General features: G+C 49.8%; 4 protein-coding genes across 4 annotated transcripts; 2 read left to right on the top strand and 2 right to left on the bottom strand.

Moving 5' to 3' along the window:
• Positions 1-1,710: 1,710 nt before the first annotated feature.
• On the bottom strand, positions 1,711-3,692 carry LAJ45_00700 (uncharacterized protein; the record flags this gene model as incomplete). Its single annotated transcript, XM_046110301.1, has 3 exons — positions 1,711-3,155; positions 3,255-3,313; positions 3,379-3,692. 3 exons carry the CDS (start codon positions 3,690-3,692, stop codon positions 1,711-1,713), a joined length of 1,818 nt encoding a protein of 605 aa, XP_045976994.1.
• Positions 3,693-4,429: 737 nt separating this feature from the next.
• LAJ45_00699 (uncharacterized protein) lies at positions 4,430-5,467 on the top strand (the record flags this gene model as incomplete). Its single annotated transcript, XM_046110300.1, has 1 exon — positions 4,430-5,467. One exon carries the CDS (start codon positions 4,430-4,432, stop codon positions 5,465-5,467), a length of 1,038 nt encoding a protein of 345 aa, XP_045976993.1.
• A 2,008-nt stretch (positions 5,468-7,475) lies between these two features.
• Positions 7,476-9,337, top strand: LAJ45_00698 (uncharacterized protein; the record flags this gene model as incomplete). The annotated part of the gene is made up of 12 exons (XM_046110299.1): positions 7,476-7,541; positions 7,607-7,620; positions 7,765-7,803; positions 7,866-7,910; positions 7,964-7,988; positions 8,071-8,079; positions 8,167-8,297; positions 8,352-8,408; positions 8,473-8,613; positions 8,670-8,803; positions 8,880-9,143; positions 9,222-9,337. 12 exons carry the CDS (start codon positions 7,476-7,478, stop codon positions 9,335-9,337), a joined length of 1,041 nt encoding a protein of 346 aa, XP_045976992.1.
• A 1,158-nt stretch (positions 9,338-10,495) lies between these two features.
• Positions 10,496-11,240, bottom strand: LAJ45_00697 (uncharacterized protein; the record flags this gene model as incomplete). Its single annotated transcript, XM_046110298.1, has 2 exons — positions 10,496-10,638; positions 10,694-11,240. The coding sequence occupies 2 exons, from the start codon at positions 11,238-11,240 to the stop codon at positions 10,496-10,498; spliced, it is 690 nt and encodes a 229-aa protein (XP_045976991.1).
• Between the last annotated feature and the right edge of the window lie 6,645 nt (positions 11,241-17,885).

Genomic DNA, 17,885 nt, shown 5'->3' with positions numbered 1-17,885 from the left:
TGAATAAAGCTCAAGGCAAAGTAAAGCGTCTTGGTCATATCACTGCAGCCCCACATCGTTCAATTGGAGGTTGGCTAACGTTCTCTCTAGGCTCGATCGTGTACTCTGTCCGCCGTGGCCGGGTCGACAGTGATCTGCTGTTACATCTTTCTCCGTGTCTGCAGTCGGAAAGATACAAGCAGCCCTTAAGCATGCCCATCTTATATCCACGTCTATCGACTTTTGGCTAATATATTGGTAGGAACAAGGGGCTGGGTAAATTATAAATCAATGACACTACCATCAACGCTTACATGGCCCTATAGGCCTGGGGGTTTCACAAACTGTACATATAACCGCACTACACCAGGTGGTACACACAAGTGAGCCGGGAGGGGGACGCTCGTTAGAAGGTACCATTGCTACGGTGGGCTGGCCGGTGCTCACCGCTAGCTCCCGTTTCATGGTCCAGGCTCACGCCCAACGCTGCTTAGATTAATACAGCGACAGTACCAACAATTACTCTTGCTTGGTGGTAGCTGCCTATTGTAATATACATGTACTTGCGTTTTCGGGCGTGCTACCGTACTGGTGTGGATGCGGTACGCTGCAGACGAGAATAGCAATGTGTTTCTGTTTGTAGCGGTAGGTACGTGTAGGGAGTAGATACTGTCGACAATCCCCTTCTCTGATCCCCGCGACTAGCTCTAGATCATCATCATCATCATCATCATCATACGCCGCATATCTCTTCCATCTAGGTGGGTCAACGATACCAACTCGCTGGTCCAAAACCGCCCCTCAGATATAAGCATCCCCAAAGAAATATCTTGGTATACTCACCATCAATACTGCGTTCACCACGGTTTCTCTATCTACACCGTCCCCGCCGCCCGTCTCTATATATTTGAGGATATTAATACTTCCCCACGACTGTTTTCAACGGATACATATACGGGGAGCACTTTCCAGTGTATATAGAACTACACCACTACTATATGCAGCAAAGTTCCAACCAGAGGACGAGGAGGAGGGATGAAGTGGATTGTTGGTTTTATATTGCCTTACCTGTGGCAGCAGTGACATGTTGGTGTGGGTGCGGCCAATTAAAGCCTCCAGATCAAGGCCGCTGAACAATGTCTCTGAGCTTGGAGAAATCCGCTTAGCATAAGCGCACCAGAAGGGACGAAGCGGCGGGTATTCCTCACTTGATTGTTCACTCGACCACGAGTCTACCAGTCATACGAGAAAGTGGGAAAGTCACTGTGAAACAAACCCGTCGCTTAGCTAATCCCTCATATACCCCAAAACCCAACATTGAAACACGCCTCGCTAGCTCAATCGGTAGAGCGTGAGACTCTTAATCTCAAGGTTGCGGGTTCGACCCCCGCGTGGGGCTCATATTATGAGTTTATTCTTTTTTTCTCTTTTTGCATGCACTCACTTGGTGCAGAGTGATGTCTCGTGAACCAAACAAGAATGTAGTTGGTTTTAAGTTTGGAGGAGGAGAGTTTGTATTAATTAATTTGGTTAATTAATTTGGTTAATTAATCTCTTACCTAGGTACATGGCATGGCCGCACTGCTAGCCATATCGCTCGTTCGCTCACAGGAGTATCGTATCCAGCTAAAACTAAAAAGAAGAAGAAAAAAAAAAAAAGTAACGCTATAACCACCACAAACTCCACAAAAACAAAAACAAAAAAAACAATCCACCACCACTCCCCCCCTCCTACAACCCCCTCTCAACAAACCTCCCAACCCTCTCCCGCACCTCCCTCATGCCCATGCCACCCTTCAACACCCTCCTCTCCCCCTCACCACCCCCACCACCATCCCCAGAGAGCTTATCAGTCCACACAGCGTCACCACTCACAGGATCAATCTCCAGCCTTACGCCGTCGACAAAGAGCATGCTCCACCAGCCCGTGTGCGCGTCGCGCCGGCACCAGCCAATGGTGGGCACGAACGTCGTGGACGCGTCGATGGGGAAGGGGATGTGTTTACTGTGCGCTGCTGCCGCTGCTGGGGGCGCTGGGGGTTGTTGTGAGCGGGCCTTCACCGGCGGCGGGGGCGGCGTAGCAGTAGCAGCAGACGTAGACGCCTCCTCCAGCACCCCCACGCCGCCGCCGCCCTCCTCCTCCAGCACCCTCCAACACGCACTCCACATGCGCTGCGCGCGGTCAACAACCTTCTCCCAGCGCACGCTCCCCACATCCTTCACCCGCCGCCCGCCCACCCAGACCCCCACCTCCTCGCCGCGCACGCCCTCAATCCGTACCACCACCTCCTCACCCTCCCCGCCGCCGCCGCCGCCGCGGACAGCCTCGAAGCGCCCGTCCGCCCACCGCCGCCCGGTCCATACCCTCCCGCCGCCGCAGCGCTCACGCACCTCGACGCGGCCGACGACCGTGGCGCGCTGGACAACGCTTACGAAGCTCTTGGCGTAGCGCAGCGCGGGGAGGTGTTTTAGTGGTAGCTCGGCGAGGGCGTATGCGGCTGTTATGGGCGCGGAGGTGGGGGAGGGGGAGGCGGTGGTGACGGTGATGGGCAGGCCGTGCGGGGGGATGGTGTATGTTGTGTGGGAGCCGCCGCGCAGCGTGGTGGTCGGGCGCAGGTTTAGTGTGAGGTGTCCCGGTGAGGACGGGGTCGTGGGTGTGAGTGTTAGTGTTGCGGTGCGGGAGTGGTGTGTGAGTGCGGGGAGGTGCGAGAGGGTGAAGGTGTAGTGCGCGAGGAGGTCGGCGGTGGTCGTGGGTTTGCTACTGCTGGGGGAGGTGCGGGTGCGGCGTTTTGGTTTGGAGGTGGGGTTGGCGGCGGGCGGAGGCGTGGGCGTGGAGGTGGGGGAGGGGGAGGGCGAGGGCGACTGCGAGGGCGACTGTGACCGCGGCCGTAGTGCCTCGAATTGCGCGCGCAGGTGCCGCATGTGTTCCAGCGGCGACACGTCCGGGTCCGCCGGCGCAGGCGCGAGTACAGGTGTGGGCGAGAGCTTGCTGGTGCGGCGGCGCGGGGGAGCAGTAGCAGGCGACGGCGTGGTGCCTGTGGCGAACCTTTTATGGAGGCGGGACAGCGGCGGGGCAGGCAGGGGCGTCAGGTCGGGGGAGGGGCGGCCGTGGGAGAGGATGCTGGTTGCGGAGGGTTTGGTCTTTGTGGGCTGGCGGGGGTGGTGGTGGGGTGCGTCTGTGGGTGTGGTAAGAAGGTGGTTAGTAGATGTAGCTGTAGATGTCATTGACACCCCCCCACTTCCACTCCCCCACTATGTAAGCAAGATAAACATACCCTCCTCCTCATCCGTCACCTCCTCATCATCCGTCTCCTCCGTCACCTCCTCAATCACACTCGTCCCCTCCCCCTCCCCCTCCCCCCACTCCCACCCCGCCCCGCCCTCCGGCCGGAAAGATACTCGTCTTCCAGCGCGCGCAGCTCCTTCTCGCGCATGCGCCGCTCGCGGTGCAGCTGTGTGCCCGGGGATGTCCTTGCTGCACTCGTAGCTGCAGCTGCCCCCTTGTGGCCATCGCGGTAGATCTCAAAGTCGGACTTGCGGCGCTCGGTGGGTGAGGCTCGCGGGGTGGCATCGGCGTCGCTCATGAGGTCGTGTAGGGAGGGCTGGCGGGTGCGGGTGCGGGTGCGGGAGGGGGGCGGTGGGAGTGCTGTGTAGGTGGTTGTGGTTGTTGCTGTGGCGGTCTCGGTCTCTGTTTCTAGTTCTGTGCTGGCCATTGCTGGGGGTGTTTACGTATCTACAGAACAAGGCTGAGGCTAGTAAACAAAGAGATCGCGCGGGCCACGTGCAGGAAGAACGCGTCTCGGGGGAGAAACGGACGGGACTGGACGGGACTGGACTGGACTGCACGGGACTGGACTGGACTGCACTGGACGGGACTGGACTGGACTGCACTGGACGGGACTGCACTGGACTGCACTGGACGGGACTGCACTGGACTGCACTGGACTGCACTGGACTGCACTGCACTGCACTGCACTGCACTGTGGTTGATACATCATGTAGAGACTGCCCAGTCCGACAGAGAGAAGCCAGTGCTGTGCTATTCACCCAGCCACATCGAACCGCCACACCCGTCTGCGTTGGCCACCCGCTGCGCCACTCCGTGTGCATCTCATCACAACAACACAGCCGGTTGTTGCTGGCATTCCCTGCCTTCTTTCTTTCCTTTCTCTTCTCTCTTCTCTCATCCTCATCCTCATCCTCACTGCACTCACTCACTCACTCACCACCACCACCACCACCACCACCAGTGCCAGCATCTCCATCTGTCTCTCAGCCAGTCAGCCATCTATCTATCCCCCTCTCCTGTCCTTCATCCCGCTCCTTCATCCCCCTCCTTCATCCCCCTCCTTCATCCATCTGCACCATCAATCGGTGTCAATCGGTGTCAATCGGTGTCAATCGCGTCTTGTCTCTCAAAAACACGAATAATACAGCCACCACAACCACAATGTCGTCAACAACAACAGACTACTCCAAGCTCAAAGTCACCGAGCTCCGCGAGGCCCTCCAGAAGCGGAACCTCCCCACCGTCGGCGTAAAGTCCGAGCTCGTCGCGCGCCTGGTCGCCGCAGACGCATCAGCAGACGCCCCCTCCCCCGCCGCAAACAAGAGCCATCTCCCCACCGCCGACGACTACGACGTCGACTGGGACGACAACGACGACCCCGCGCCCGCGCCCGCCGCCGCCGCTGCTGCAACCCCCAACACCACCACCACCCCTACCGCCGCCTCTACAGCCACCCCCACCACAACAGCACCCAAACCAGGGCCCACGCCCGCCGCGGCAGCACCCTCACCAGCGGAGCCCGCAAAGCCAAAAAAGAAGTTTGCCTCCATCGCCGCGCTCTTTGACACTGCGACGCCCGCCACCACCACCACTGCTGCCGCCCCCGCAAAGGGCAAAGACGCCGCCGCAACACAAAACTCGCAATCACCGTCCTCGCCCTCGACCGTCACGGACGAGGCTGCAACCAGCACCACCGCCGCCGCCCCTGCAACAACCAGCGCGCCCAAGGCCGAGGAGCCATCATTTGCCGCTGGCCTCTCTGCCTCAACGCTCGACGTAGAGCTCGAGCGACGCAAGGCCCGCGCCAAGCGCTTCGGCATGGACGACAACGCGGCCACCACCGAGGCGACCAAGAAGCTCGAGCGCGAGAAGCGCTTTGGCAGCGGCGCTGCCGAGGACGCGCCAGAGAAGAAGAAGGAGGTTGTCAAGGGCCTCGACTCGGCGCTCCCCGACCGCCGGGACAGAAAGCGTGGCGCGCCGCCGGCCCAGGACACGAGGGGCAGCAAGAGGACCAGGGGCGGAAATAACAATAACAACAATAATAACAATGGCGCGGCACGCGGCGGTCAGCAGCAGAGGAGGGCGCAGGCGCCCGCTGCGGGCGGTGCCCAGAAGAAGGGGGGCTATAAGGCGGTTCTGGACGACCCGGCGGAGAAGGCAAAGGCGGAGGCCAGGGCGAGGAAGTTTGGGCTTGCCTAATGGATTGGGGGATCCTTTTGTTAAAAAAAACTTTTTTTTTTTTCACGGCTTTTTTTTTAGTTAATATATAGCTTTCAGTTTATGAGATTTCTTTTTTCTGACGTTTCTTGGTTGTGTTTTTCAAACAAAAAATAACGCGCTTTTTTTTCGTGTGTATTGTCTGCTAGATTGCAGCCGCGGTGGAAGGGGTGGGTAGTTATGAAGCGCTCGAGCTCGAGTATGGGGAGTATGAGGGAGTATGAGGGAGGAAGAGGGGGGGGGGGGGGGGGAAGGAGGAGTCTAATTGTTTTTTGCATTTTTCCGACGTCTGTGTCTGTGTTGATTTTCTTTTCACAACTCATGATGGGTTGCGATTGCGATTGCGATTGCGATTGTACGAGCTCTCTCTCTCTCTCTCTCTCTCTCTCGAAAAAGGAAAACAAAATAGGAGTATGTATGCTATGCTATGCTATGCTGTATGGATCCAAACTGGTAGTAGTAGTAGTAGTAGTAGTGGTAGTAGTAGTGGTAGTAGTGGTAGTAGTAAGTAGTAAGTAGTTAAGCCTGGAATCAAAAAAATGTAACTCAAAAAATGTAACTCAAAAAACGGAAACCAAAAAAACGGAAATCAAAAAAACGGAAATCAAAATAATGCCCTGGCTAGCTAGGAGATGGAAGTCAAAAAAAAGAGGAGTAGATCTAGACCTCGTGTCTGTATGTTTTCTTTTGCGGGGGGAGGCAGAAAGAAAAACGAAAGAAAAGAAAAGAAGAGAAACCACAACCGACTCGGTCGAGAGACGTCAACGTTGAGGTGTTTAGATCTAGCGCATCAGGGTGTTGGATTGCAATGAGCATGAGGAACAGCACTTGTTGATTGAGTGAGTGAGTGAGCTCTGGGGGGGCCAGACCACGAACGATGTGGAGTATACTCTGTCGGCGCTGAGTGGGGGGTAGGTTACTGGTTGTTTGTGGAATTTGGAATACATGTAGGATTGGAATGTCTCTAGTTATTATATCTAGAGCTTCCAATTCTAGAGTAGATAGCTACATGTAGAAAAGCTACATGTAGCTTAGACAGTATCGCCACTCACGGATCAGGTCTATAGATACATATCTATTGAGTTTAAACGGTCTTGCAAGGTACCACATATATATGCACTCCTGATAAAAGTAGTCAGCACTTGGGGGGGACATATCAGCAATAGGGCGCCCCCCCCCCCCCTCCCAAATTAAGAACAAGGGTTTCCTGGTATATATACATACATGTAGAGTACCATACAAAACGGTCATCGATGAATGATAACCCGGAAGGGGTTGTAGCCGTTTTGAATTTTTTTTTTTTGCTAACGTGTTCGTGGGGCCGCCACGGAATTTTTTCCCCTACTACCGCCCTTGGAGCTGGCCTGCAATTGGAGGCCTGTTCAATATATTTCAGAAGCTTACCGGGGAGTAAGTTTGGGGAAGACAAAAAAGAAAAAAAACTGATAGGTGCAGCTTGCACGTCAACCGCAAATACAAGCGAGCTAGCTAGACAGATGGGAATTAAATGCAAATTTCATACCGGCTCGGCCTCTGGTTGACTGGAGTGTTCCATGTAACCGGCTCTACTCTACTATCTGTCCTGCTCTTGCTAGGGCACTAGCTAGGTAGTTGACGGCGCCGCATCATCACCTATTCTTCCACGCAGGGTCGGTATTATATGCGCTTGGGGAATTTTTATTTTGTCAGCCTAGCAGTACCAACGCACCCAAAGCCGACCACCAACCAAACCCCCCCCCCCCCCCCCGGGCAATATATACGACAAGGTGTATATTCAGGTCCTCCTCCCTTCTCTTCCCCTTCTCTCACGTCACGTCAGATACATATCACATTCCCCATTATCTGTCCTGTCCTGGCTGCAGAGTAAACATATAGAAACTCCATTCTCCACGTACGGTAACAGAAAGAGGAAACGAAAGAAGGAGTTACCTATCCCAACTTACTACTATTACCTCTCCTCTAGCTCTCGGCCCCACGCACCTCTCTACTCATGTCGCCGCCCGAACACCATCATGAGTATTTGCCTGAGGACCGGATTGAGGTGGATATGAGTTCGGTTAGTCGGAAATTTTTTAAGGTCTTGGGATGGAAAGATATAGGCTGACTGGACGGTTGCTGCAGGATCGGGATTGGGAGTATGAAGCATCTATCTATTTCAATTCTGTCGCAGATCTGATTTTCTTGGAAGGAGCGGGGTGGGGGGCTGGTTCCGCAGCGCTGGGCCGATAGTTTGCGTCAGTAGGTTGATAGCTAATTGTGGTGTGGTGCGTGCGACACAGTGCTTGTAGTGTGAATTCGGCCGCGAATTCGATATTCGAGTATGGCAGTTTTATTCTTGAGTGTGTACGCGGAGACGATGCTGAGATGCTGGTTGTGTTAGATATCGGTTTGAGAACGGGCGGAGATATCATGCATATCGGGACGGGTATATTCCCCTGCTCACCTTGGCTAGGAGATTGTTGCTCATAGGATTGATAGGATATATGCTTTCCCAAACGACGAAGTAACCTCTCATTTAGGCCACCTATTTTATCTGATCTCATCTTACTGTTCCAATTCTGACGCTTCTATGTGAAACCCTCTAGGTAGAACAGGTTCGGTTGGTTTTCATGGCTCTCTCCCGATCGATTGATATACCCATCCTTGTATATAAACTCGCTGAAATTCGTCGGCGAGCACAGATTGGATATGTTGCATCATTTATGCTTGCTCGTGTTGAGAGGAGAACTACATACTGCCCCAATATGTCCAATCCTACCAAGATATTAGACGTGGGTACAGGAACGGGGATCTGGGCGATTGATATGGGAGAGTATGTATCCTGGGGTTGCCCCATTCTCTGAATTCTCCTCTGATGTGTTCAAAGGCAGTATCCCTCCGCCGAGGTGATTGGCACAGACCTAAGCCCTATACAGCCCAGTTGGTAAAAATAACCTCTTTATTCCCCCCCATTCCCTCCATTTTCCTGGCACTGATGTCGTCACCAGGGTACCCCCAAACGTGAGTTTCCTAATAGATGATGCCGAAAGCGAGTGGGAATGGCCTGAAGGAACCTTCGACATGGTACATATTCGCTACCTCAACGGTGGAATCAGCGACTGGGGTGCACTCTTCGCAGAGGCTTACAGGTATGCTCTTCTACCTGCTCAATCAATTAGAGATGGTTCATTGCTGATTTCTGAAGGTCATTGAAGCCCGGCGGTTGGATTGAGGTTTGCGAGTTTGAAATGGGTGTGGCCAGTGATGATGGGACATACGGGGCGAATTCAAACTTAGGAAAATATTATGAACTCACGAATGAGGCCGCTATGAGAGCTGGTGTGTTGTTTGCCTTCCGTTCTTTTTCCTCTGCTCATGGATATAAGCTCATCGATGTAAAAAAAAAAAAAAAAAGGCCGGGATTTCATAGGTGCCGACACGCTCATCAATGGGATCGAGAAAGCTGGATTCCGGAATTCTACTCTGAGGAGGATTAAGGTACCGATCGGTAGTTGGCCAGCCGACCCATTGCAGCGAGAGATTGGAGAGTGTTATTTAATGCTTTCTGAGACTGGATTTGAGGCGTTGGGGATGGCATTGTTGACAAGAAATATGGGTATGGATCCCGGTGATGTGACAAAGTTAGTTAATAGCGCCAAGCGAGAGCTGTGGTCAAAGAGTACGCATACCTATAATACCCAGTAAGTCTTTGGTTCTTGCAGGCTATTTGAGGTGGTTGCTAACGAGGAGTATGCAGCTACTTTCTACACGCTCAGAAGCCGCTTAAACCGTCTATTTAATTGGTTGCTTTCAGAGCTTGAGGGTGAATGCCTTCTTCAGATAGGCCTTTGTGGGGGGAACAATTGCAAGTAGGCCGGGTTGTAATCTTGAAGTGCGATGTTTGGTGCATTCTGATACGTCTTTTCTTTTCTTTTCACTCGTCAATATTTAGGAGTTTCTTTTTAGTTTATGAGGTTACGATGGGAGCTTAAACACACCTCCGGTGATAGATTTTCTTGGGCTATGGATGCTTTATTATAGGCCCGTGTACGGATTTGTAAATCTTGCGATTTTTTCTAGCTGTGAAAATTAAGTACGTACATGTAGTTGGTGAACTATTGTGGAATATTATGTTACTGTCGGGGGCATTAACATTCGAGCGGCATAAAATAGAAGAGATTGGGGTTTACCTGCATTAGACCATTCCTAGAACATCATATCCTATAAGTTTTGAGATCGTTGACCGATTCGAGGCCTGTTTTCGTAGATAACCAGGGTAGTATACACTCCACAGAGTGTTGGGGCGGGGGGTAAAACTACAATAAGAAAGCTTAGTGGACTGGTTATTAATGATGTTGTAAGAATTGGAAAACATTCATACTACCAATCGTGAAACCACGTGGTTTTTTGAATTGCCTTTATTTGACACATATGCATAAACCGATGTGTGGCTGCAAAGGGTTGATTACAAGGGTGTCAGCTTTGAAATCTTAATCATGGTTAATCACTCGATAAAGCCAAGACATGCGCCCGCTCCTAGATATATACAAACATGTACAGCTTAAGAGGCGAAGTATAAAGACAGCGCAACAATTGTTAAAAGAAGAGTAAAATTGAGTTGGTACTATCGGTATTTAGATACAGCTATCTTTTCTATAGACAGATAGTTAGCATTGTGATAGAAAAGGTACATTGTGACAGAAAAGGGAAAACGTACATTAATACTTCTTGCTTACGATCGATATGAAAAACCCCGCTAATTAATGCGTGTTCGGATACGTGTATCTTATACCTGACTCATTGACTTTAAGCCTCCATGGATCCAATCATTCTTCAATCTATCCCATACACCATACACCATACACCATACACCATACACCATACACCATACACCATACACCGTAAATCATAACCCCCCCCCCACTGCTCTCAAAAGAATATTAGCCTTTCCATCCGATAATCTGACTCAAGTCGCCTACTGCATTCTACACGTTCTTGTGTTTGTAGAACATAGAGGCTGGCGGGTGCCCTTCAAATTTCCTGATCGATCAAGCTGAAGGAGGTGGCAATGGCACGAGTATCGCCATAACGGTTTTCCTTGCTCAAGGTCGCCTTGTCGAGAGCTTGCTGGTCTCTAGGCCCGTATCCAATCAAATCCCATTCGTTTTTGTAATCTGACTAAAATTTAGCGATAAATGGCATAAGATTGGAAAGTAGTTGCTGACTTACCAAGAGGGAATAGTGGTCCCCAGACTCGAGGGGTAATAGTGACTCGATCCCATATTTTGGTGGACTTAGTGTCGTTCGATGAAGATTTGGGACTGGAGGGAGGAGTGACCATGGGGATGGGGTGGGTAATAGTCAATTCCCAGTCCATTTTTTCGTTCTGGCGAAATTGGCTGCACATCTTCATATCCTCAATGATGGCCCTTACTCTTCTTCCAGGCTTGAAGACAGTGGACTTGGAGATACTGGAGTCATGGGGGCCCGGTGGGGAGTTGATGCTGGAAAATTTGACTCCAAGTTTCTCGTACTTAATCTTCTCCAAGGCAATTCTTTGTGAAAAGTTCAGACTTATTCCACGGAGCTCGTCGTACTCGGGATCGTTCTTTCGGTTCTTTTTCCTACGCATGTGGTGCAGTTTCTCTTCCCAATCATGGACGAGGTGACGGCGAGCACTCGCTCCGGTGTAGAGACCACAGTCACACTTTTGGGGAAAATCTTGGCTAATGCCATTATGAGTAAGGGTTGTGTAATGAGTAGGGTAAGTAGACATGATGAGAATTGTTTGAAGGATTTATGAGATCGTAGACTGTTGAATTTAGAATCGAGTGTTGGGGATTGGGATGTTGTGGGATTGGAATGTTTGGGGGATTGGGATGTTTGGGGGGTGAAAGGAAGTGGAGGTGGAGGGAAGAAGAGAGAAGAGAAGAAGAGAGAAGAGAAGTAAACAAAGTAGTGGTTGACGAATGTGAGGCAGCGTAACAGAGAGAGCAAAGTCGCAAGTGTGGGCTCTTCCCTTGGAGGAGGTCAGCAGCCGTCTTTCAGTCCTGGTGTCCGTTATTTCTGCGTGCATGAATACATGAGAAACTTGCTACAGTTGGAATTCTTGCTGGACAATTCAATCATTTGATTATTTATTAATTCTTTAATAGCCAATTGAAACTTTAACTACACCACAGTTCATTACTTCCAATACCTAAGAGATACTTATTTCTACTGACAATCAACTAGCACCGAGGCGGTGCAGGCAATCCCGACATGTTAAGCACTAGGCACTTTCAAAACAAAGGATTGCTATAGTAACAATCGCTGTTATCAGTACGTAATCTGTGAGTCGCGGCCCATAGTATGGGAAGCTCGCACAGGGGGAGCGATTAATTGTTAGGAGGGAAATTAGCAAGTAGTACTAACTTAGGTCCATGGATGCAGATGTGAGCTACTAGTGCGCTAACTATACACTTACATGTAATTAAACCCACGGATAAGACCTATTTGGGCCACTCAGGATGGTTTCTGTAGTTGCTAATGTCAATGATCGTATTGACGGAGATGACTCCAAAGAGGTACCAATGATTTTTCCCCAATTACACCACACCCAAATATCCGAAAACCGAGAATAATCTAGTGGCCAATAGTTATCACTCTCAGTAAACCAGTGATGGCCAAAAATGCCACGGTTAACATCCCGAGTGGCTGTTTGGCATTCAACCTAAAGTTATCTAGAGAAAGGTTTTGTATTTGTCTTTCAAGTATTTGTTTATTATATATTTCTCAAGTAATTTTGAATCTCAGGATACTGTGTACAGCTGACTTTTCTAGGACAATGGGGAAACTTGGTTAATCGAGGATGGCGACACTTCAGCCAAATAGAGCTGATAGTCAGCCAAGGCAAAGGAGTCGGTGAGCTTTTGTTGGTTTTTGTTGGTTTTGATCAGTCAATTCGCCATCGAGGAAGGTTCGCCATTGTTCTAGAAGAGACACTAGAGCTTAATATCTACTGTCCGATAAATAGGCCGAACAAAAGACTACTCTCGAATCAAAGCACTACTTATATCTGGATTTCTAAACACCGCTGAGTATAGAGATGATTCCGAACGTTATCTACTAAAAAAACAAAAAGGACTAAGATTTCTTGTATCTTGAAGAGACAAATTTTTCATCACCATGGTTTCGGGTTGTTGAGATCAATACTAATTGTAAGAGACTACCGATTCGTTCGGTATTAGGTGTCAAAACCTCTTTAAAATAGACACTCAAGTAGACGATCAGTAAAAAGAAAACTCTATTCGAGCTACTAAATAATTAGAGAATATTTATGAAGTTTTCAACACCCAGCCCCTCAAATTATGATAGCAAAACCGTAACTCACCAGACATATCATGACGAAACCCCGCCCCACCCGACAACGGCCCCATCAGACAGCGAGGTAAACTCTGATGCATATAAATCTCTTATTTTACGACCTTGCGTCTCTTACATCCTGCTCTCAGATCTCGTTCCACCCCAAAACGGGTGTCGAGATGAGCGAGTGATATCTCATGATTCATATTTTTAAAAAATGTGGCGGTGGGTGTAGCATCAAACGAAAAAGACTTGACACCCGTGGACTTACAAGAAATAATTTATTCATTTAAAATATATAACGTTATTGCAGAATAAATAACAATCAAGATATCAAATACTATAATACATAAATACATGTAATTTCGTTTATTTGTTAAGACCTTTATTTTCATTCCACTCTGATTGTTGCAGGTGGCCTTGTGACTCCCGCTCCCACTAGTACATGCGCTCTTATTACATGTACGTATAGTCTATTGAGAAATGAGGCCAGTTAGTTTCAGCGGATGACAGTGTGTCAACTTGGCCATTTGGCCTCATAAAAATCTGTCATTTTTAGGGTTACTGTCGCCTCTCGATATAAGGATATGGTCGGACCGAAAATATGTGTTGAATATATTCTTATAAGGTGAAGTAAAGAGATACTGGTAAAAATGTATTTCGGGACCACCGATTGCTATAATTATAACGAGAGTATCACTATATGAAGTATCACTATAAAGAGAGTCGACTGTACTTCTCTCCCTTGTGGAATAGGGGCTCCCGTAACTAATAACTGGCCGCTGAAGTATGATAGAAAGAAAGAACAAATTATTCCGGAGGTTTTCATATCACCTAACCTCTCCGGATCTATAAAGATATCACACCAAAGTATTTTCTATAACTCTACCGGTACCTTTGTAGTTAATTAACCGGTCCTGCTCATCCTGCTCACAAAGAAGGACCGAAAGATTATACCCTAACAAAGGGATTATATTTACAACGGTATCATTATAGCACGCAATTATTGCAGTGTCGGCAAATGATGCTCCAGGAGGCTAACAAATAACCCTAGCACCCCTCTCCCTAACGACTATCACCAGTGCCGATGCAAATAATAACTATGTACATGTATATATTACAGAGCGTCATCTCGATATATTTCATAGGTCCTATGACACTCACGGCGTGATGTTACTTCTCTCAACTGTCTTGCCGTTGTTCTATCCAGGAAGTCCATATATACGTTCAGGTGGGGCAGAAAGCCACGTTATACATATAGACTCCGGAGATATTACCCCGCTATTATCTACAGGGTCAGTTCTCTGAGTATACAAGTAGCGGTTGAATCGTAGACCTTCTACTAGTTGCACGTGGGGTTACAGGAAAGTATAATACGGATGACCAGTCTCGTGGGACATCATTAAATTACTCGGTCTTACCCCCTCGTACCCCTCGATTGCGGCTCAAAGTTCCATCTTTCTCCCCTGATTCAATCATTGTAGTCTCGGTTTAGTTTGAGGCAGGAGATTGAATCTAAAACAAATTCGTCAGCAAAAAGTGCAGAAACACAGCTTACGCCCGAGGGATATGCATAATACTTCATTTTTAAGGAAATGATCATCAAATTAATAGGTTTCCATCCAATAACAGGCTTTCTTAGTGATAGAACCCGAATACCACATTTTTTTTTTTTTTTTTTTTTTTTTTTTTTATATCATGTAGTTTTAATTGATTCTAGGTACAAAACTCTGCATGCAGTCTTAGACTATGGCATAAAAATACCTCTCCCCGACTTAGAAACTGAAATTCACGACCCCAGATGAACAAAGGAAAACAATGAGAAAAACAGGACGCAAAACAAACTAACAAACTGACTTAGTGACTGCAAGGAAAAACTGACGCTTTGGCGGCCCATATCCGACATAAGAAATCTTCCTGCTGGTTTCAAATAACCTGTTGCCCCTTGAGGGTCTTTTGTGGGTGTGGAGTGCCCTGATTTGGGTTGGCTTTTGTAGTGGCTAGGTGGTGGAGGGGGGAGAGCTGAGGGCACTTGATGTCTCAGATCCGGAAAGGAGGGGGGAGATGTGTTCCTTTCTGGGGAAGTTCGTTTTGGTGGCGGTGATGAAGGCTCCTAGAGCTAGCGTGTTGGTGTGGTTACTCCAGATCTCCTCGAGGGTTTTGATTCCTGGGAGGAGTTGGGCGCGTTGGGTTGCTTTCGCTCGGCAGAGGAGGATGGCGTGTTCGGTGGTTTCAGGGGCTTCGCCGCATCTGTCGCACTTTTCGGAGAGGTGGAGGTTGAGCCAAGATTTGTGGCCTCTGAGGTAGCTTTTTTGGGCTCTCATTTGGTGGATTCGAGTAGCCGTGAATTTATGTAGGTCCATGAAGGGTTCAGGGCTTGTGGTGAGGGGGAAGGAGTAGTAGGGGGGTGTTGGGAAGTCGTGTGCCCAATTGTCTAGCATTTGTTGTTTTGCTAGCTTTGGGAGGAGTTTGTGATCTGTTCCTCTTGTGACTGGATGTTGGAGGAGGTGGCAGAGATGTTCGATGGGGAGGTGGGCCACTCCCTTTGTTGCCGTGGAGTTCCACTTCTTAGGTGGGTTGGGGCGGCCGCGGAGGAGGGTTGTGTGGGAGGGGACCCTGTCGGGGGTCAGTGTGGGGAAGGAGGGGTGGCAGCGCCCTGTCACTGGATTGTTGAGGGGGTGGGCGAGAAGGACGCGGATGGCGAACTTTGTTTTCAGGTAGTGGATGTAGTTGATGAGTGGGGGGCAGTGTGCCTCGGCCCAGAGGACGCGTTGGTTGGTTGCCCTGAAGCAGCCGGTGGCCCATCTGAGGACTGAGTTCCAGAATTTATTCATCGCCTTAATGGAGCTGGTGGGTGTTAGGACGGATGCGCCGTATGTGAGCATTGGGCGGATGGCAAGCAGGGCGATTTTCCTGCAGTTGGATGAGGAGAGGCCTTTGCCAGGGGAGGAGAATCTCTGGAGGATCCCGAAGCTGGCTTGGGCGGAGGCTAGGCGGCGGATAAAGTGGGTGTTTGGGTTGAAGTTTGGGGATAGCCAGAATCCAACCCATCTGACTTGATGGCCTGGGTGGAAGATCTGGTTATCGAGGGTGATGGGGAGTGTGCAGATCGGCCCCTTGTCTTTGGGGGTACGCCAGTGCATGAGTTCGGTTTTGGGGACTGAGAAGGTGGTGTTCTGGGCGGCCGTGATGGCTGTGATCGCCTTGAAGTGTTTCTCGAGGATGTGGATGTTTTGTTGGTAGCTGGGGGAGCCCACGGTCACTGCGAAGTCATCGACGTAGGATAGGGTGAGTCCTGGGGAGGGGTCGTGTAGGTGGAGGATGTTCATGTATATGACGAAGAGGAGGGGTGATATGGGGGAGCCTTGGGGAACTCCGACTTGAACGGGGGTTGGGATTCTCGGGGAGCCTTTGAAGAGGAGGGTGATATGCCTGTCGGAGAGGAATGACAGGACCCAGTTGATGATGTATGGGGGGGTGGCTTTGGCCGCGAGGGTGGATGCAAGGGTGTGTTTGACGACGTTATCGAAGCCACCTTTGATATCGAGGAATAGGGTGGAGACTTTTAGCTTAGCGTGTTGCATGGCTTTGGTCTCATGGAGGAGGGTAGTGACCGCGTCTGCCGTGGACAGGCCGGCTACTGATCCGCATTGGTGGGGGTGGATGAGGCCTACCGCTTTGGCGATAGATGCGAGGCGAAGGGTAACGATCTTTACCCGAATACCACATATACACCCAGATATTATCATATGGCCTCAAACCATGGGGCACATGGGGGCTTCAATATACGCGGACCTGGCGGACTTAGAACCAGTACGCTATTCACCAATGGTTCTTAAACTTCATATACACCAAACATCGATCTTCCACAGTCGCTGACGTTAACTTCTTACTATGTAAACTCGAATCAATCAATTGGATCACCTACGAGTCGGACCAGTGCACACGATGGTCCAGTCGGGGGAGAAAACCAGAGGTTCTCCTGCATCGCTTTGTGCATGTTCGGTGATGACGGCCGTTTTCGATCGGCTCGGGCTATTCACACATCCAAGACACGGAGCAGGTGTTCCCCACGACGTTGATTTTGTCTAACCGAATCACGTCATCATATATATATTAGAGCGGTGATACATATAACACTCTTCGTCTATTGTTTCGTAAAAGCAAATCTTATTGCCTCAGCTGAATCACACAGATCTGAGACAGTCAGGAACTCGAGACATCGCAACTCAACTTCACAGGCCATCACTCCGCTCCATGATCGCTTACCAAAACTGTACCACAGTAATAATTGCCGCGCTTCCGTCCGGCTCGGATCGAACCCTCCCTTCCCTTCTTCCCCACTTGACTACTTACTTACTAAGGCTACCGTACTGAAGCGACATCGTAGGGCGGTGTGCGGTCTTTGCGCGTGTTTGCAGCCTAGACCCGTTGCGTGAAACAACTGCGAATTCCTCTCATCCAAACAAACCCATGGAAAACTCTTCTCACCGACCACCCCCCTGCTGATATTGCGAACCAACCAACCAACCAAACCACGGCTCACATCTCATTTTATTTCATAACTTCTTCGCTCTCCCCGATCCGTTGTTTACAACTGCCCCCACTAGTAACCAAGGACTCGAGATATTGGCACACACACAGGCACGCCCTATCATACTCTACCAAAGGCTCGCGAGAAGGGGAGGCGCTTATCAGACAGTGGAACCGTAGATCCTCGCATGAACTCAAAATCACATGATTTGCGTGTGGTTGCGAATGGGATAGGCTTTCCAGATTGGCCTGTGGGGCTTGACGAGCCGAAGAGAGCTGGAGAAAAGAGAGAATCGAGATCTATCGTACGGTGCATGTGGTGGGGCTAGCTCACTCTACATATGGGCTCCTCAACTCTACTGTGTTTTTTGCAGCCACACATGTAAACATGAGAGGGAGAGACAGAGACAGAGGGATTTACACGAAAGTACTTTAATTTTCCTTGTCTTGTCTTGTATATTTACCGGTGTTACTTATTTTACGCACAGGATCGACAAATGACCCGCAGATTGCTGTTATCTGCAGGCACTTTCAGTTACAGTGG

The sequence above is a fragment of the Morchella importuna genome, assembly GCF_003444635.1.
Source record: "Morchella importuna strain M04M26 chromosome Unknown Morimp01GS001, whole genome shotgun sequence".
NCBI lineage: Eukaryota > Fungi > Ascomycota > Pezizomycetes > Pezizales > Morchellaceae > Morchella > Morchella importuna.
The sequence above is the reverse complement of the archived record's forward strand: the minus strand, read 5'-3'. Positions and strand labels throughout refer to the sequence as shown.